General features: G+C 44.4%; 1 protein-coding gene across 2 annotated transcripts in view; it reads left to right on the forward strand.

Moving 5' to 3' along the window:
- ACVR1B (activin A receptor type 1B) overlaps positions 1-15,497 on the forward strand; it is a 40,226-nt gene extending 24,729 nt beyond the window's left edge. Inside the window, exons 4-9 of one of the 2 annotated variants that reach the window (XM_083728911.1) lie at positions 834-1,064; positions 5,691-5,858; positions 6,402-6,558; positions 8,243-8,367; positions 11,184-11,314; positions 13,814-15,497. In XM_083728911.1, coding sequence (XP_083585037.1) covers positions 834-1,064; positions 5,691-5,858; positions 6,402-6,558; positions 8,243-8,367; positions 11,184-11,314; positions 13,814-13,939 — 938 coding nt within the window. In that variant the 3' untranslated portion in view covers positions 13,940-15,497. Of the gene's footprint in view, positions 1-833; positions 1,065-5,690; positions 5,859-6,401; positions 6,559-8,242; positions 8,368-11,183; positions 11,369-13,813 lie in introns of both variants that reach the window. The other variant, XM_083728910.1, reaches the window with a different exon arrangement.
- Positions 15,498-20,634: the final 5,137 nt, after the last annotated feature.

Genomic DNA, 20,634 nt, shown 5'->3' on the forward strand with positions numbered 1-20,634 from the left:
CAGGTGGCAGTTGCTGAAATTCCCTCTTCACATCTGTTATAAATCTGAAGGAACCTGCTCTTTTTTGCACATGATGCCTTAAGAGGCTCTTGAGTACTTAAAGCCAAGCCACCTTGGCTTCCTGCCCTATGGGATCCTTTTCAACACTTCCCTTTCTTACTGCATGAGTATTCCATTAACAAACCCTGTAAGTGGAAGCCCTGTGGAAGGGCTTCCACTTGTGCAACAGGTTTTTCCCATATGTGTTACCCCCCAAATTGGCTCGGGGGTCAGGAGAACCCCAGAATGGCATACAGATGGAGCGTAGGGGGGTTGTTCTGCCTGGCATTAGACAGAACATTCAGCATAGCACAATGCTGAATTCAACCCTTTCTTTCTGCATATTGAGCATTGTCAGTCAGCCACAATAGCAAAGGCCGGTTGTGCACATAGGACTGCAGACTCAAGCTCCTGTTTCAGTGACGTGGCTGCTATGCTTCTTTTGAGGATATCCACACTTTGGATCTTTAGAAGATAATTGCTGCATCAGGCCCTAATAAGAGCAGGAAATCTTTGATTTGGACTCTTGAATAACTTAATTCGATCTGGAGGTCCGTTCTTAACCTGAGGTACCACTTATCTAATGGGGCCTCCTGGTGCCGCTGCCACACAATTTCTGTTCTCATCCTGAAGCAAAGTTCTTAACGCAAGGTACTATTTCTGGGTTAGTGGAGTCTGTAACCTGAAGTGCCTGTAACCCGAGGTACCACTGTATGTCATAACCAAACTTGGCCTACTTTCTTCTTTATACTGGCCTTGTCTTCCCTAGCTCTAATTTAACTTTTTGCCGGCAGGTTTGCCGCTCTTTGTCCAGCGCACTGTGGCTCGGACAATTGTCCTGCAGGAAATAATCGGCAAAGGTCGTTTTGGGGAAGTGTGGCGTGGCCGGTGGCGTGGCGGCGATGTAGCTGTGAAAATCTTTTCTTCGCGGGAAGAGAGATCCTGGTTCAGAGAAGCCGAGATCTACCAAACGGTCATGCTGCGCCATGAGAATATTTTGGGGTTTATCGCTGCAGACAACAAAGGTATCTTGCTGCTTCTGCATTCCAGTAAACGAACCAGAGTTACAGATTGTATTTTAAAATATTGCTTTGTGCTATCTGCAGTCTACATTATAGTTTCATGGCGATGTTGAAGCCTCTGTGTCTGTTGACTGCGCTGATGTGTCATCCTGAAATGTTCGTGAATGCCTTAAGTGCTGAGAGACAAAGCAGCAACACAGCACAATTATTTTTTTACTGTTTTTGGTGAGAGGCCAGTTTCGATAGGGCTAAAACCTCACACTGACTCTGGCGGAGGAAGAAAGGCAAAGAAACTAGAAAGCTAAAGGATTATGGGCAAGGGAGGCATACTGTTGTCTTTCTGTATCTTAAGGCTTCCATAAGACAAAATTCAGCTGGGGGAGTTCTCCCCTCCTCTTCCTGCCCCCCATATCACAATGATACAATAATAGACACTCCACCTGGTTCAATCTTCCTTTCTGATCAGTGATAGGAGGCACAGGGCCACTCTCAGGGTCTTCACCTGGAAAATTCAAGGGAGTCATCATGAAGCACTCAAAGAGTTGAATGTGAAAAATCAATTTGGGCTGACCAGATGGGAGGAGAGAGAGCTCAACCTTGGGTGAGTTAACTCTAGACCCAGGTGTGGGGAACCTCTGGCCCTCCAGATGTTTCTGGACTGCAACTGGAGGGCTGCAGTTTTCTTACCCCTGCTCTAAGTTGAGCATAGGAAACTGCAGCAGTGGCTGTCAGAGCAGCTCTGAGTATCACTTTGCCTATGTCTGTCCATGACAGGGGCAGCTTTGCATTTGGCTGGTGGTGGTTGAAGCATAGAGCAACCAGAACCATCCCTCTCCCTCTTGCAGATGGGCAACAGTCACAGCCTTTGGCTTCTGATTGCTAACTGTCATAACAAAGCGGAATTGGTCACATTGGCGTGATTTGAATATGTGCAGAATTCAGATGTATTACACTGGCATATTTCCCAAGCAGCACGTCACATTATTCAAATTCAGCTAGTTCAAATAACTCCCTTCTCAAAACTAATTTTATTGCAGACCAGTGTACAAGTAACTTTTCCTGGGCCTTCAGAAACAATTAACCCCACACACTGTGAGAACTCCTGCCTTTTGACTTTCACCAGCTTCTAGTTTAGTGACTGGCTCATTTATTCTGTGAGAGTGTTCAAGCAAAACCTCCCTTGGGGTGGCTTGGGGCTAAGTAAGTCCTAGGACTTCATTCACGGCAAAGTCACCTGACTTCCTCCATTTCTGTCCAAGCTGTTCAGTTTTTCAACCTGGAAAACATACCCAGCCCATCACAGATGCTTCTGCTGCTATAGAAATCACTTAAGCTTAGTACGCTTTTTAAAATTCATGTCTCTGTACCAGCTTGGATATTGCCGGTTTTGAGAAACAGCTCTTGCATTATAGACCTGATCCTGCGCCTCTCATGCAAAATTGATAATCTTAACAGGAAACGAAGGTTAACAGTTGCTCTTATTAGTAGCTATTAAAGAGTATTCATTGTCTGATGATGCCAAAGAGTGCTGGTATAAAATGAGTTGCTTTCAAGTGTATGCAGTGTTGTGTGTGCGTATGTGTGCTTGGCCATTGGGGACACCAGTCGTTTGCTCCTGTAATGCCACAACAATGTGCTTCACTTTGGAGCGGTTTATACTGCAGGTGTAAAAGAATGTTGTATGTGATTTATCACACACTGCCTTCTTTTGACAGCCAAGTCAGGCAGCTTCAGGGATCTGTCCCTTCCCTAGGGCTGGGCGATATCTGGTTTTCAACATTGTTATAAACATTGTGATATACCTATATATCACAATGTCTGGAATATGAATGGAGCTATGTAGAGGTGTTGGCTGGCTTCACAGGTTTTCCCACATTGTGATTTTTGCATAGAACACACACACAAAATGATTCGTGATATATTGCCAGGTCAAAAATTTGGAAACCAATATCATGATATGGACTTTGAACCCATTTTGGACGATACATCACCCAACCCTAACACACATCATGATTCACAATATATTTCCAAGTCAAAAAGTATGAAACCGATATCATATGGACTTCAAACTGGTTTCGGGTGATATATCAATATATCGCCCGGCCCTACCCTCTCCTTAGCCTCCCAGGGATTGTTGCCTACTGCCTTTGCTAGAGATCATGACCATCAGTAGTGACAGGGAGAATTAATGTTGTTCATCCCTTTTTGTTGGAGCGAAGTGTGCGAGGACCAGTCCTGTAGGGGTGTTCCGCTCGCAGAAGTTCCAGTTTGTCTCGTGTCTGTAGGGCTTATTGGCAACAGATCTGGTCTGGCAGTTTGCTACTTCCTGGAAGGTTGTGGGGCCCATATCAAGATCCAGACACCATAAAGTTCATACGGCTGTTTGAAACTGCTACATGTCCTAAATAGGGGCAAGGTGGTGATCGTAAAGTAGGGTTAGGGTATTAGACAATGTTTATTTTATTATTCCAGCTTTTCACCATGTTAGTCCCCAAGTATCCATACAGTGGTACCACTGGTTACGTACTTAATTCGTTCTAGAGGTCCGTTCTTAACCTGAAACTTGACCTGAAGCACCACTTTAGCTACTAGGGCCTCCTGCCGCTGCCGCACAATTTCTGTTCTCATCCTGAAGCAAAGTTCTTAACCCGAGGTACTATTTCTGGGTTAGCGGAGTCTCTAACCTGAAGCGTATGTAACCTGCAGCGTATGTAACCCGAGGTACCACTGTACAGCCATAAAATGTACAAAACTTAGACATAAATGAGTTCTATCCCACCTTTTTCTCCAATGAGCTTCCCTACTCATTTAACCCCCACAACAACCCTGTGAGGTAGGTTAGGCTGAGAGGCAGTGGCTGGCCCCAGGTCACCCAGTGAGCTTCATGGCCCAGTTGGGATTTGAACCCTGGTCTCCCAGGCCCTAGTCTGATATGCTAACTGCTATGCCATCCTGGCGCTAAAATGTAAACCTCTGAAATATAAAACCTCAAGAATCTAAAGGCCTAGAGTAAAGCGGTTTTGGCCAGATGTCTGAAATTCAGTAGAGATGGTTCATGTACAATTTCTTGTGGGAGGAAATTCCATAGAGTTGGACCTATGACACTGTAGGCATGACTCCTCGTTGACATGAGTGATGCTTGGGGCCTGTAAATAGCCACCAATGGTGCTCCTCCCAGCGATATCAGTGATCAACTACTAAAGAAGAGTGTCAAGAGAAACTGATCAACTATGCTGAGATGGCGAGACTAACAGGGAAAATTCGGAACCAGCAGGACCAGACTTTCCTAAAGGAATGGAAGACGTTTTCGATATATTTGACAATTGACATCGCTTGTAGGTTTAAAAGAAGTTTTGTAAGGAGTAATTTATAAATTATTGTGAAAAGAATTAAGAATAGATGTATTGGAAATTGGAGTTTATAGCAATAATTATAGTAACAAAATGCATAATTAGAAAGACTTTAGAAAACCATCAGTCGACGTTGAAGGAAGTCTTAGGCTATGATAGCCAAAAATTTCAAAATGTTGTTTAAAAGGATGTTATGCTGGAAAATAGTGTAAAAACCAATAAAAAAATTGTTGAAACTGATATTGGTGATCAACTTAGAGTGTACAAAGTAAGGCATCGTGGGACTGAGTGATTCAGGGCTTTGTATACTACTAGCACAGCAGCCTTGAACTTGACCTAGTAGATCCCATAGTAAATGTCTGCAAACATATTGACGCCGGATAGCTCCGTTAGAGCGTGGTGCTGGTAACGCCAAGGTTGCAGGTTTCTACTGCATATTCCTTTTTTTAAATAAATGTTTATTGAAAAGTTTTTTTTTATAAACTACAATGCAAATAAAGAAACAAAATCACACATATCATAGCATATTTTCTTGACTTCTTTGGACTCCCTCACATCTCCCGCTCTTGCATTCCTAGTTAATAAATATCTAACCAGCAATTTATCACCTTATTTCCATTCTTATTATTTAGTTTTCTAATGTTATATCTCTAATTTTAGATATCATTTACTCAAACCTTAAAAATTTAAATTTTAAGTTTAGCCTGATAACTATCCAGAGGGTATCGTCGGCCAAAGGGTGTCAAAAAAGGACCGAACATTTTTTATGTATGCTACAACAGCAGCAAGGATACTCGTCGCCAAGCACTGGAAAACCCAAGATTTACCCACACTGGAAGAATGGCAGATGCAACTGATAGACTATATGGAACTGGCTGAGATGACTGGCAGAATCCGAGACCTGGGAGAGGAGACGGTAGAAGAAGACTGGAAGAAATTCAAGACCTATTTACAGAAATATTGTAAATTGTATGAATGTTAAGAAGGAGGCTAGATTATAAACAATTTGGCACCATTAAGCTAGATGTAACAAAATATGAAGAGAAGTTAAATTTGAGAAAAGTCTACTGCATATTCCTGTATTGCAGGGGGTTGAACTAGATGGTCCTTTACAACTCCACAATTCTGTTATTCTATACAGTAAACAGATTTTTCTCAACTGTTCCGCCTTTTGTTGTATATGCTACCTGCTGCTCTTCAATGAATTCTAGCGCAAAAGTATGGCTGCCGTTTTCTTCACCCTTTTGATGGGCCCTTCTCCCGTTTGCCTTGCCAACAGATAATGGCACTTGGACTCAGTTGTGGTTGGTCTCCGATTACCATGAGTATGGCTCTCTGTTTGATTACCTCAACCGATACACAGTAACCATCGAGGGGATGATTAAATTGGCTCTGTCTGCTGCCAGTGGACTAGCACACCTGCACATGGAAATTGTGGGAACCCAAGGTAAGAAACAGGTTTGACAGATGCACATTTTACAGAGGTCGTTTAGGAAGCGACAGGGCTTCTCTTAAGACCAGCATAAACCGAGGAAGATGAAGTAGCTCATTCTTTAGATGAAAGCAGGAAGAAAGTTTAAGTCGGCTGGTAATGAGACTAGTAGAATTTAGGGTAAAACAAGTAAGCAACCTGTATAAACCACAATTCCCTACATTAGAAATCATGAGGAACTAGAGTTTGAGATGATCAGGATTGGTTTCCCAAGGAGTTACCGTTCCAGTGCTTGTTCATATCTGCTAAACTATCCTTTTAACAATGTATATCTGCACAAGGCCACTATCCTATCTACTGGCTCTTGCACTGAGTCTGATAAGAGATCTTGTTTATTTCCTTCATAGTTAACACTTTGTAGTTTGTAGTTTTAACACTGACTGAGCTTTGTGGCTTTTGTGGTGCTGTCTGCTCCTTTTTGGACTTTATTATTGGCAAATAATTTTATCATTACACCGAAGGACAATTGTAGGATTCTCTTTCATTGCGTTTTACTAGGAAAACCTGGGATTGCTCACCGGGACTTGAAATCCAAGAATATACTGGTGAAGAAGACTGGAACTTGTGCCATTGCTGACTTGGGTCTGGCTGTCCGCCATGACGCTGTTACTGATACAATTGACATAGCCCCCAATCAGAGGGTTGGAACAAAGCGGTAAGAAAATGGTGGCTCAGCTGATCAGGGGTTCAGTGTTGATGGCTTTGGGTGAAGAGCCAAAAATACGACCCAAAGTTGTTGCAGTTGCTTCATCTATAGCAGGGCTGCCTGACCATTTTTGGCCAAATGGCTACATTGACCCTTGTCCAACTGCCATGGGGCAGCATACCAATGGCGAATGTGGTCACCCCATGCTCTCTGTCACACATAAATCGGGCTTACAGAATTCACACACATGAGACACACAGAGATACGGAGGTGAGGGACACATAGGCCTCAGCTGATCAACGTAGATGAGCTGTGAAGTGAGGCTTTCACTCCCTGCTCATTGAATGGTGGAGACCAGGGAGAAATTTAAATTTCTCTGCCCATCACAGTTCTGTTTTACTTGAGTCCCATCCCTGACGGCTGCCCAAATTGGTGTGTCTTTGGCCAGAAAATTTTACTTGTGGTTGGGGAGAGAGGATTGGCTCAGGCTAGTGCTGACCGTATCTGGTTTTCAGCTTTGTGATATCACCAGCTAAGCATTGCAATATACTGATATGTCACAATGTGTGAAATTAGAGGCATTGGCTGGCTTCACGGTTTTTCCCGCATTGTGATTTTTGCATAGCGTGCACACACGCACACACACACATGAATAATCATGATTCGTTATATATTGCCAGGTCAAAAATTTTGAAACAGATATGGGTTTTAATCCAGTTTTGGACGATTTTTTGATGTATAACCCAGCCCTAGCCTAGGCTAGCTGTTGACAAACCCTGGTTTATATTCTCTGTGCTTTTCTCCTAGATCAGACGTTTGCCAAGTGCTAACTGATTTGTTTTGCCTACATGCAACATTAGGCTTAGACATTTGACTAGTTGGAAACATTTTTTAATGCATTAACTTCATTAGAATGCCCCCCCCCCTTTTTAGTCACCAGCAAATTTGTTATTAATGTTAATGATAAAAACAAATTAGTTAACTGCTTGTTTGACTGCAGTAATCTGAATAGCTGGACACCTAGCGCAAGAATTCAACAACTGCTTCTCTGTACTGTTCATGTGAATCCCATACTCGGAAGAGCAGAATTTGCACTGCACTTTTATCTGTGATCACCCCCCCCCACACACACACACACACAAATACTCTCAAGCAATTGGGGATGGCTTACAGTAGTGTTTCATGCATTTTACTTCAACTATTATTCTCAGTTGTTTCAACAGCTTTTTAATTTTTTTAGACGTGAGTAGTCTCTCAAGCATTTTTGGAAGGTGGCAGAAACAATGGGCATCATTTTGAAATTGTTGGAAAGTGCTGGACATGGCTTCTCACATCATTTCATTCACACACACACACACACACCCTCAAGAGGACATTGTGTGTGTATAGATTTACAACAAAATATGAACTGAACATTAAGTTCCACCCCCTGCTGCTCATGTCATTTTGAGGGTTGTTTTTTTTAACGTAAAGGCAATAATTACTTATTTTAAAAAATAATAATTTCTGTCAGAATGTGCAGTTCAGTTGAATGGGCTTTCAAACAAGGGGCCTGCCCTGAAAATTGTGATTCTTGAGCCATAGTTACAGCAAATGATACTTCTGTATTACTCTCAGATACCATAATATTATTAGATTTTAGCCACAATAGATGTCATAGTAAGTAATGTGATTTGTTCTTATTTTGATTCAGCTACATGGCTCCCGAGGTTCTTGATGAAACAATTAACATGAAGCATTTTGATTCATTTAAATGTGCTGATATCTATGCTCTGGGACTAGTTTATTGGGAAATTGCTCGGAGATGCAACTCAGGAGGTAATGGCTTTCTTTTTCTTTTCTTTGCATAGAAATTAAGAGGGTTTCTGCCTGCTCCGAATGTTGCAATAAAACAGTGCCATACAAATGCACAGAAATTTTTTAAAGAGTGTAGACTAGAGATGTAATTAGGAGGAGCATGGGAGCTTTGCCTGTCTTGTTTGGAGAAGGAAGTAGTCTTGCTGATTCAGAAGATCACGTTGTTCCCATTGACTCAGCATTTTAATCAGACTCTCGCTAATGGGTTTGGTGGGGATTATTGACATGTCTTTGGTGGGTGGAGTCTCTGTTCTAGGTGACTTTTAAAATGGTTGTTCCTGTTTTCTTGGATGCACTGAGTCATTAACATGAAGTATTAATCAACATCACCTGACCTAATCTGAGTTCATATGTGCATGTTTGATAATTCATATATTGGCATATTTTGTTTCAGAAAAGTTTCAAGAATATGCTGGTCACTCTGTGTGTTATTTTGATGGTCAAGTAGTGGGCATTATAATTCAGATCTCTCCCCCCCCCCCCGTTGTATTCTTTGTCATGGACTGAGGAAAGCTGATTGCTTCTCCAATTACTGGGTGTCTTAATAGGTGATGAAGGGATGTGGGTGGCGCTGTGGGTTAAACCACAGAGCCTAGGACTTGCCGATCAGAAGGTCGGCGGTTCGAATCCCCGCGATGGGGTGAGCTCCCGTTGCTCGGTCCCTGCTCCTGCCAACCTAGCAGTTCGAAAGCACGTCAAAGTGCAAGTAGATAAATAGGTACCGCTCCGGCGGGAAGGTAAACGGCGTTTCCGTGCGCTGCTCTGGTTCGCCAGAAGCGGCTTAGTCATGCTGGCCATATGACCCGGAAGCTGTACACCGGCTCCCTCGGCCAAGAAAGCGAGATGAACGCCACAACCCCAGAGTCTGTCACGACTGGACCTAATGGTCAGGGGTCCCTTTACCTTTAGTAGGAGATGAGAAAGAACAGGGAAAGCCTGGGGCTTAAGCTGAGTGGAAACTATGCAAAAGCAGCCCATGTGAGCGAGGGGCAGAGTAATTTAACACCCCTCTCTGGGCTTCAGGGTGGGTATGCTGGATGTGGCAGAGGTATCCCTCTGCTCAGCTCCCCCAGCTGTGCTGTCCACCCGCCAACAGCCACCAACAGAGTGACACATGTCACTCTCCTGGTATAGCACTTCCCTTTCCAAATGCCTGTTGTTGGGATACTGCCAGGGAGACGGGGGCATCAGGCACCTGGCTCCGGACGATCACCGGTCTCCCGTGGAACAGCATCAGTCAATTAGCGACACTCAGTCTCAGGTATGTTCTGAGACCCGTGCACACTCGTGTCAGCAGGGTGTATAAATCATCCACAACGGAAGATGGAGACAGAGAGAGCATATTTACAGCTTTCTTCAACATACCACATTTTTCGCTCTATAAGACGCACCAGACCACAAGACACACCTAGTTTTTGGAGGAGGAAAACAAGAAAAAAAAATATTCTGAATCTCAGAAGCCAGAACAGCAAGAGGGATCACTGCACGGTGAAAGTGCAGTGTTCTGCACTTTCTTGCTGTTCTGGCTTCTGGGATAGCTGCGCACCCTGCATTCGCTCCATAAGACGCACACACATTTCCCCCTTTTAGGAGGGAAAAAGTGAGTCTTGTAGAGCAAAAAATACGGTAGTTCAGGAACAAAGGAAAACATGACTGCTTGCCTCTGTGACCAGGAAAACAGGCGCATAGCAAAAGCAACATACAACGGAAGTTCCCAGCAGACTGTGCTGGGAGTAAACAGGCATGTGATACACAAACATCATGCCTGCACCCTTTTAAGGTGGAATGGAACTATATCCTAACACCGAGTGCCATCAGCAGCACTGCCTGTGGAAGGCTCCTAAAACAGGGCATTCCAGGGACTGGGGGAATCAAGCTAGTCTCACTGTGATTGGTAGCATTGTCCTCAACTCTGTCCTGATTGCAGGAAACTTGCTGCTCCTCACCTGCCATGAGCAGGACTGCAGATGTGGTGGTTGCCTCGCAGCTCTGCAAAGTGTTTGGATTGTGTCCTAAAAATATTTCAGATTTGTGCTGGAAATAGAGAAATGGTGCGGGAGGTACGGCTGCCGCTGCTGTCAAAACCCTGGCCAACTTGTGGAACATCCGCACGGCTCGGGCCATTGACACAACTGCCCCTGAGCACCCTTTCCCCCTTGGCTTCTTGGTATACTCCAGAGCCTTTCGGCAAGGAAAGAAGCTGGGAGACAGATTGAACGTGAATGGAGGAAAACTCTGGTCGAATGGAATGTAAGATAGGATACAGTTGTGGGTACAGCGGTGCTTTTTCAATTACCGTATTTTCCGCTCTATAAAACGCACCAGACTACAAGACGCATCTAGTTTTTGGAGGAGGAAAACAAGAAAAAAAAATATTCTGAATCTCAGAAGCCAGAACAGCAAGAGGGATCGCTGCACAGAGAAAGCAGCAATCCCTCTTGCTGTTCTGGCTTCTGGGATAGCTGCACAGCCTGCATTCGCTCCATAAGACGCACACACATTTCCCCTTACTTTTTAGGAGGGAAAAAGTGAGTCTTATAGAGCAAAAAATACGGTAATTGTGTAGGAATTTTAATGTATGTAATGTCATTAAACTTTTCTCTAATTTCTGTTTGAGTTTGTTGAAGATTACTCTCTCTCTCTCTCTCTCTCTCTCTCTCTCTCTCTCTCTCTCACTCTTAGATGCAACAGTGTATTAATATAGTTCTGTTTTGCATAGTTTCTTGTTTGGGGCGTGTGACTAGCTTTTCTCTCCCTCCCCATCCTCCATCTTTTAGGTACTCATGAAGAATATCAGCTGCCATACTATGACCTTGTACCGTCTGACCCCTCCATAGAAGAAATGCGGAAGGTTGTATGTGACCAGAAGCTACGGCCTAATGTTCCCAACTGGTGGCAGAGTTACGAGGTACAGTTAGACTGTGACAAAGACTATAACAACTTGACGCTTCTTGAACAAGAGGTACCGACAATATTAATACTAATAACATTTGCCGCATTAGCTAGGGCAGAAAGGGAAACACTAGCCCTCTGTTCGCATAACTCTTGTGAGCAAGGCCTGTGCAAGCTTTTTATGGCAGCCTGAATGCTCTTGTAATGGAGAACCAAAACTACCTATAGAAGGCAGGATTTCAGTGTGCTAAAAGGAGGTGGCTAACTCTGTGAGACCAGTATCATCTTTTGGGATTCTGAAAGTGCACCTTCCGCTTCCTCTGAGAGACAAAGGAGTTGATTTGCAGTCAGTGGCCTGGTTCGCACGTCACATTAAACCATTAGAAACTACAAGCGGACAATGCGACAAGCCAGACCACGCCTTGTGGAAGTGCCTGCTATTTCACATTATACCATAATTTATTTTCACTATGATTAAAAACAACGTGTGAAATGGGTCAGTGATTTATGGTCCAGATGGTGGAATGAACACAGTACAGTGGTACCTCGAGTTACATATGCTACAGGTTACAGACTCCGCTAACCCGAAATAGTGCTTCAGGTTAAGAACTTTGCTTCAGGATGAGAACAGAAATCGGGCTCCAGTGGCGCGGTGCCAGCTGGAGGCCCCATTAGCTAACGTGGTCTTCAGGTTAAGAACAGTTTCAGGTTAAGAACAGACCTCCGGAACGAATTAAGTACTTAACCCAAGGTACCACTGTATAACAGTTCTCTTAATGTTCCACCAAGCACACTGTTTTTACCATGCAATTTCAAATGGTTCTTTTGAAATTGTCCAGCACCACACTAAGCTGAGATATGGTGTGTGTTAGAACACTTGAATGACCCATACAGTGGTACCTCGGGTTAAGTACTTAATTTGTTCCGGAGGTCCGTTCTTAACCTGAAACTGTTCTTAACCTGAAGCACCACTTTAGCTAATGGGGCTCCTGCTGCTGCCGTGCCGCTGGAGCACGATTTCTGTTCTCATCCTGAAGCAAAGTTCTTAATCCGAGGTACTATTTCTGGGTTAGCGGAGTCTGTAACCTGAAGCGTATGTAACCCGAGGTACCACTGTACTCCTATTTGATCTAGGCTGATTGACGCAGTTTGAAAACACATTTAGAAAATTGTTCTCCACGTTGGCCGTGTGTGTTGTTTTTATTGATATTGATAATAATTATTGGAATTAAATCTAATAGGAATTTGGTTTATCGCTGAGCATTTAATGTGTCTGGGAGTAAACCATTAGGCTTATTCTTATTCTTAGCCATTTCAGCCAAGCCATGCCCTCCTGCCCTACACCTGAGATCAGATGCAGGGCAGGTAAAAATCAGACCAAGCCAAAAAAGAAAAAAAGAAAAAGAGTTTTGAAGACACTTGTGCAGTGCTTTGTATGGTCTTGCTGTGCACTTGCAATTGGATGGTTGTCTGGTCTTGAGAACCCCTTTGCAAGATCTACCATATTTTTTCATTCTATAGGACGCACTTTTTCCCCTCCAAAAATGAAGGGGAAATGTGTGTGTGTCCTATGGGGTGAATGCAGGCTCCTTGGCTTCATCGATAGCAATGGGAAGCCTCCGAAGCGCAGAGGGAGCACTCGCTCTGCGCTCCGGAGGCTTCGCGTTGCTTTCGCTGAAGCCTGGAGAGCGAGAGGGGTCGGTGCGCACCGACCCCTCTTGCTCTCCAGGCTTCAGGCAGCTATCCGCAAGCCTTTGGAGCGCAGCAGGAGTTCCTACCGCGCTCCGAAGGCTTGCGGATAGCAGCCTGAAGCCCGGGGAGCGCAGCGCCAACTCCCGCTGGGAGCACGCCCCCAGCCTCGCAAGCTCCGGGAGCGGCGGCAAGGCTACGCGCAACCTTGCTGCCGCTCCCGGACCTGTTGTGGGGGCTGGGGTCAGGGGAAGCTCGGGCTTCCCCCGCCCCAGCCCCGCAGCTAAAAACGAAGCCGCACACAGCCTCTTCGGCTGGAGAGGTTGCGCGCGGCTAAAGAAGAAGCCAAGACAGCCAGCGGGTTGGATCCCGCTCGCTGTCTTGGCTTCTTTGCTCTTTGGGGCTGGGGGGGGGAATAAATTTTTTTTTCTTTATTTCCCCCCCTTAAAACTAGGTCCAGTGCGCCCTATGGAGCGAAAAATACGGTAGCTCCTCTCCTTAATCTAGTGGATAGTGTCGGTAAACAGAAGCCAGTTTATGCAGGTGGTAGTACCTGTGTGATGGTCACATGGTGACTGGAAGAAATGCTCCACTTGAGAAGAGAAATGCTCCACTTGAAGGGAATTAGCAAGACCATGTCTGTGCATGGGTCGATCTTTGTATGCTATGCTGTCTGTAGCGAAATAAAACATACCCATACAGCATATGCAACGAGTCCTATGTAGACTGAAAGAGACATTGCATTGAATATGCCATTGAGAGATCCCTGATGTCTTCTTTCTTTCTCTCTCTCTCTCTCTCTCTCCCCCTCTCCCCTCGTTTTTAGTCTTTGCGAGTTATGGGGAAAATGATGCGCGAGTGCTGGTATGCCAATGGAGCAGCACGACTAACAGCGTTGCGCATCAAGAAAACTCTTTCTCATCTCAGTCTCAACGAGGATGTGAAAGTTTAGTCCGCAAGCCCCTTTCCCGAGGAAACTGCGCAAAAGCTGCCATGCTAGAATTGATGAATGGTGGAGAAGGCCTACCTCGTATTTCTACACAGCCTGCTCCTATCAGCTGGACAACTTGGTGTGCAGGTTAGGTGAGGAAAGTGGACACCCACAGACTTGGCTCCCTTCCTGATTCACGAGTGAAAGTCATCTTTTTTTTCTCATGCCCTCCGGAGAGCGTAAGGATGGGCTTGTTGTATAGAGAGAGAAGTTGGCCGCAACCGCATCTTGTTGTTTCTCTGATGGAAATCCCTGTAAATCCTCGTGACGTGCTTGTCGGAGACAGCCCTCTGGCTTAGGGAAGTGCTTGAGGACCAACATATGCACACACATGCGCACACAAGATTTGGGTGCTCCCTTGTCTGGCCATGTGAAGCTCTTAGTCCTTTCCTAATTTGACAGATCCTAAGCCACCGCAGCCACTAGTGTTCAGCAGCGTGAGCATGTGCAAAGGTACGTGTCCCTGTGCCCCTTTGGTATTATCGTGTCCGCTTGTGCCCCTGTGCATGTGCAAATGTAGAGCGTCCTCGTGTGAAAGTGCAGGTGCTCGTGCTCTCTTGGTCCCACACGTTGAGCATCGTTATCTCTTTTTCCTCTCGCTAGGGAAGGATGCACGGGTATCCTCCCTGCCAATTTTTAGACCCATTGGGGCACTACACAAAACTATCTCACTGCCATCCTTCCCTTCTTTTCAAAGCAGGGAATAGGTTTTATTGCGTGTGTGTGTTTTTTAGTTTCATGGTCCTCCTGTGTTGTCAGGGCTGGGTGGCAACAGTTGCTTAGCAGGCAGTCCAATCTGCAGAAGGAAGAGGTGTCAGGTGAAATCAGTGCTAGTCCCTCCTGGTTAAAGGAAGCAAGGCAAAAGTAGGGCTGTGGGAAGCAGTTGACCTTTCAGGATCATTGCCATTCTATTTCTCAAGAAACAACTCTAGCATTTTAAACATTTCTCTAATGAAGCATCTGTGGCAAAATAGTGTGTTCAGAGGCTTCCTGTGAAGATTTATCCCTTAAGGAATGATGACTGCAAAACTAAACTTTTTATTAAAAGTGTACGTGTGTGTGTGTGTGTGTGTGTGTGTGTGTGTGTGTGTGTATGTGTATGTGTGTGTATATATATATGTTTGTGTGTGTGTGTGTGTGTGTGTGTGTGTATATATATATGTATATGGTCTCCCGTATTCTGGAAGTGATTATGTGTCACTTGGAATGGGGTGGGGGGGAGAGTTTGGAATGGATTAACTTGCATGCATTTTGTTTCAGTTAAATGATCAGGGTGTAATAAGACTGATTTGGCTGTCGTGTTTGCTTTGGGAACAGCCCAAGACTGTATTATGATGCAAATAATGCATTGAAAACTCCATAGTATGTGGGTTGGATGTTTGTGGTAGATAACTCCTGAAGCCATAACTTTTAACTGGAATGGTTTGGCTATTGTTTGTTAATTCTTATTTAATTGGGAGGGTCTGGATTTTAACTTTTTTTACTATTCTTTATAAGAGAAGTAAAATTGATAATTACCTCTCATTCTCTTTTTAAAGAAATCACTACAAAAAAAATACTGAAAAAAAAATGCACACAGCTCAATTTTACACTGGAACTGTTTCTACTCAAGTTGTGGGCCCTGACTTCTGAGAGGAGACATTATGTCCACTCTGAGACAGGGCATTTTTTAAGTACCGTATATAAAACATTGTGTGTTTTGCTGTCTGTGGGTGTAGGTGTTCGTCTCTGTCTCTTCCTCCTTCAGCCCCTTCTCTTGTTCTCAGCTATGTCAGTGTGTAAAGTTGAAGCAGTGTCGTGTTGTGTATTGGAGTCAGTTTTACACGCTCCTTTTGGTTTGAAGCAAACTGTAGCTTCCTCCAGGGCTGTGTTTTGAAAATCTCAGGCGCTCTTATTCACGGAGGGACAAGTGGAGTTTGCCCTTTTCGTAAAACCTGCTGCCTTCTGTGATTCTGTTTCTGATTGCTTTTGAGCCAGAGGCTACCACACCTCTCCAGCAAATGGACACAGCTTACCAAACCACCTCTACAACTTGGTTCTAAGATGAAAAGCACCTCGACATTTGTCTAGATCATGTATTCCCATCAATGAAAAATTGACTACTCGGTTGCTGACATTGGAAGCTGAAGATAGTACATCATGGAGGCTTAAATTTGGAAGATGCTCATGTCCAACTCGCAGCGGTAACATAATTCCATTGCTAAGTTCTCCTTAGTTGGTTGGGGTTTGTTTTTTTAAGTAACAAGGGAACCATTGTCCTTTGAAACTGCTTGGCCTTGGTGACTGGAAGAGTTGAGGAAGCTGTAGTGTAACATGGTGCCTAAGCACATTCTGAGTGTTCCGCCAAGAAGCAAGTTGTACACTCAAACTTTATGGCATTGCAGTGTTAAGCACACCACTTGGAAGTGTGATGAGAACCTACTTCTATGTAAAGCAGAGGCAGACAGCATGATGCCCTCTTTTCATCCCCAGCAAGCATGGCCAATAGCCAAGGAATGATGGGAGTTGTAGCCTACACATGATGTCCCTGATGTAAAAGCAGCTTGAATTGGAGTACAACTCACCTAATTAATATCTTACAATAACTTACCACCACTACACAGACACACCTCTGTTGTGTCCTTATGAATAAGCCAACTGTGTAGCGCTGCACCTTGAAAAGTAAAAGGGATAGGCTGTATCACACAATTGGCTTCTAGAGTCATCATAATACAGTGGTGCCTCGCAAGACGAAATTAATCCGTTCCGCGAGTCTCTTCGTCTTGCGGTTTTTTCGTCTTGCGAAGCACGGCTCTTAGTGGCTATTAACGGCTTAGTGGCTTTAAGAAAAAGGAAGCAAACTCGCAAGACGTTTCGTCTTGCGAAGCAAGCCCATAGGGAAATTCGTCTTGCGGAACGACTCAAAAAACGGAAAACTCTTTCGTCTTGCGCGTTTTCCGTCTTGCGAGGTACCACTGTATGCATTTATCAAAGAGGCTGCAGCAAAAACACATTTTTGCTCAGTGCTGCTCCAGAGAGCTATCAGAAGAGGAGCAAGGCAGCTAGCTAAAGAGCATTAAAAAGCACTGTGCCATTACAAGGCTAGATGCTCATTTAGCACATTTCTCTCTTCTAACATATATCTGACCAGTGACAGGTAGACGTTGGCTGGGGTTGCAATTTACAGCACTGCAAATTGCAGCAGTCTGAAGGAAGAGAGGTTTTCCTGCTCCTACTTCACCTGCTGCAAAGATAAATAGGGATAGAAATCCTAATGTCACGTTCAAAGGACTATTGTTCCTGTCCCACTCCCCACAGATCAGAAAGAAGTGGGCAAGTCGGAGGGCCACTAGTTTCTTCTTAAAATTCAAACAGGCACAGTTGCACTCCGTTGTGCATGTTTTCTTCTTAATAATGTGAAAAGTTCAAATAAAAGACATACCCAACAGTGCAGCTACAATAACTGCTGAGATCTTTTTTTAGACAGCATAAACTAAGGGCACCTAGGAGAGCGAAGAAAACCAATAACCGTAGCCAGACAACCATGAAGTTTTTAGTCCACTGTTCTGAAGTTCAGGTAAGTCACAGGATGGAATTTGAGTTCTTAATTCCATTTGGAAACGAGCAACTAGCTTCATCTTGGCATCAAGGCAGACATGAAAGAATTTGGTGACGTCAAACCTCCAAATGGAAAATAGTTCATTCACTGCTTTTTTTTTTTCAAATCTAGGAGATGGAAGGTGTGGGTTCCTGGCTGGTACTATTAAGATTTTGTCAGGTGGCACACTGGCTTCAGAATAGATCATTCTGGTACTGTTGTCTGTCTCCCCTCCCCCCCCCTTTCCCACTTTCTCGTCCACCTACCCCTGATTCCTACTTGATCTTTATATTTTGTTCAGGTTTTGTATGTTTTATTAGAAAAAGACTGTAAAATAGCCACTTAGACACTTTACCTCCTCAGTATGCAAATGTAAATACATGTAATATAGTAAAGAAATCTTTTGTTTTAATATAAGAATGAGGCTGTCCAATTTTCTGTTGTACATTATTAAAAGTTTGTTTTTATTCACTTCAGCTCTTCAATCTTTTCTTTCCTGGTTAATTCTAGCTAACAGTACTCTTAATAACCATAGACTTAGGAGTGGCCGCAGGTGACATTGCCACAGACTGCAAATGGACCAAGCTACCCGTCACTCTTTGGGAAACTGTCCTTCGGAAGATGGTGGACTCTCCTTTGTTGGAGGTTATTAAACTGAGGTTGGATCGCCATCTGTCGGGGAATTCTTTAGCAGTGATTCCTACATTGCAGAAGGTTGGGCTAGATGACCCTTAGGGCCACTTTCAACTCTTAACAGTTGTATGATCCTGTGAAAACAGTCAGACTTAATTCTGAGTAACCATGTATTGGATCACACTGCACATTATGCATACCATATTTTTCACTCCATAAGAAGTACTTTTTTCCTCCTAAAAAGTAAGAGGAAAGTCTGTGCGTCTTACGGAGCGAATGTGTGGTCCCTGGAGCCGAATTGCCCAGGGGCAAAAAGCAGATCATGCTTTTTTTTTTTTAGAAAGAGGGAAGGGGGTGTTGAAACGAAGCCGCTGAGCGGCAGATCGGCAAGCGATCAGGAGGGAGATAAGGGACGCTAGCAATAAAGGAGGCTGCCTGGGAGGGGGGAGGTAAAAGCACATGGATCCTCAGGATGTTTGCATTGGGTCGCCCCAAATTCACCATCAGATCACATAGCATGTCCATGGCTACAGCCTACACCCAAAAACACACAAATCCACTGTTTCATGGGGCTGCAATGGCGCAAAAACGTGGTTATAAAGCATGGATCCTCAGGATTTTTGCATTGGGTCACCACAAATTCACCATTGGATCACATATCATGTCTGTGTCCACAGCATGAACCACAAAAATCATACATCCACTGTTTTGTTCAGAATATTATTTTTTTCTTGTTTTCCTCTAAAAACTAGGTGTGTCTTATGGTCAGGTGCTTCTTATGGAGCGAAAAATACGGTAAATTGCTTTATTCAAGGGGGAGCCGGGGGGGAGCCAGGGCGCCTTCACCTGAGACTTGGGGGAGCAGTTACTCCTAAACCAGGAAGTCAGCTTGTCATTCCTTATCCCTTACTGCCAAACAAATATGTTTGGCTCATATTTCCACTCCCTTTATGGTATTTGACTAATAACTGTTGGCAGTAGACAGATGTGAAGCATAAGAAAGAGGAATAAAAAGCTAAATCTTTTACCCGTGTTAAAGTGTCATCTTGGATTTCTGCTTGAGGGTTTCCAGTGGCAGTAACAAGCTTATCCAGCCTTAAGCCTGTGGAGTGTGTTTAACAGAAATTAAGAATTCCCCTCCCCACCCTTCCATTAGTCTGGTAGCATACATTTTGCTTCTTTTAAGCTTCTTTTATGGCAGAAGTGTGGGTTACCTGCTCATCCAATTTTCTGCGATTAGGAACCTCGCCACATTGCTAGCCCCCGTGAACGGAGCATGTTATGAGAGAGGATTGCCCCCCTTTATCCCTTAACAATATTATGGTGCCTCGTCCACCCTTAAGAATCAACCCAATGAAATTAGGGGGTCGGTTTCAATGGTAGATCGCCATCTGGGCCTCAGTTTTTGCATTCTAATCGGCTTTCCCCAAATGCCCTATAATTCTGTTTTCCTATACTTTTAACACGCAGTTGGAGACTGCAAGATGCTGATTAGGCTCAACAACAAGGTATTACTTTTAAAAGGCCAGGAGATACTTGGGCATGGATGCGCACTACACATTCCACATGATTTCTGTTTCTAATTTTACTGCTGTGAAGTTAGGACGCTACGGAAGCACACCTTGCTAGACAGCGATGTGAGCAGGATTTCTAAGAGAGCACGCATCTCCTCCTTGAGCCTCAGAATGACTAGAGGAGGATAGCTCATTGGTTGGAGTGTTGTGTTGACAATGCCAATGTTGCAAGTTTGATCCCCATAAGGGACAACTGCACATTCCGGCGTTGCAGGGGGATTGGACTAGATGATCCTCAGTGTCTCTTCCATTGAGAAGTAGAACAAATTACCGTATTTGCTTGAATCTAATGCTCACCTCTTTTTTTGGTCTAATTACCCTTGCGGAAATTAAGATGCGCATTAGATTTGATGGCATATTTACATTCGCCAGCAAATACTTTTTGGGGGGTTTCAAGGTTCTGAAAATTGAGTTGCGCATCAGATTCAGTGGTGTGGTAAAGGTAAAGGGACCCCTGACTATTAGGTCCAGTCGTGGCCGATTCTGGGGTTGCGGCGCTCATCTCGCTTTATTGGCCGAGGGAGCCGGCGTACAGCTTCTGGGTCATGTGGCCAGCATGACTAAGCCGCTTCTGGCAAACCAGAGCAGCACACTGAAACACCGTTTACCTTCCCGCCAGAGCGGTACCTATTTATCTACTTGCACTTTGACGTGCTTTTGAACTGCTAGGTTGGCAGGAGCTGGGACCGAGGAACGGGAGCTCAACCAGTCACAGGGATTCGAACCGCTGACCTTCTGATCAGCAAGCCCTAGGCTCTGTGGTTTAACCCACAGCGCCACCCGCATCCCTCAGTGGTGTGTTAGACTCGAGTAAATACAGTGGTACTTCAGGTTAAGTACTTAATTAGTTCCGGAGGTCTGTTCTTAACCTG

The sequence above is a fragment of the Podarcis gaigeae genome (genome assembly GCF_964106915.1).
Source record: "Podarcis gaigeae genome assembly, chromosome: 2".
NCBI lineage: Eukaryota > Metazoa > Chordata > Lepidosauria > Squamata > Lacertidae > Podarcis > Podarcis gaigeae.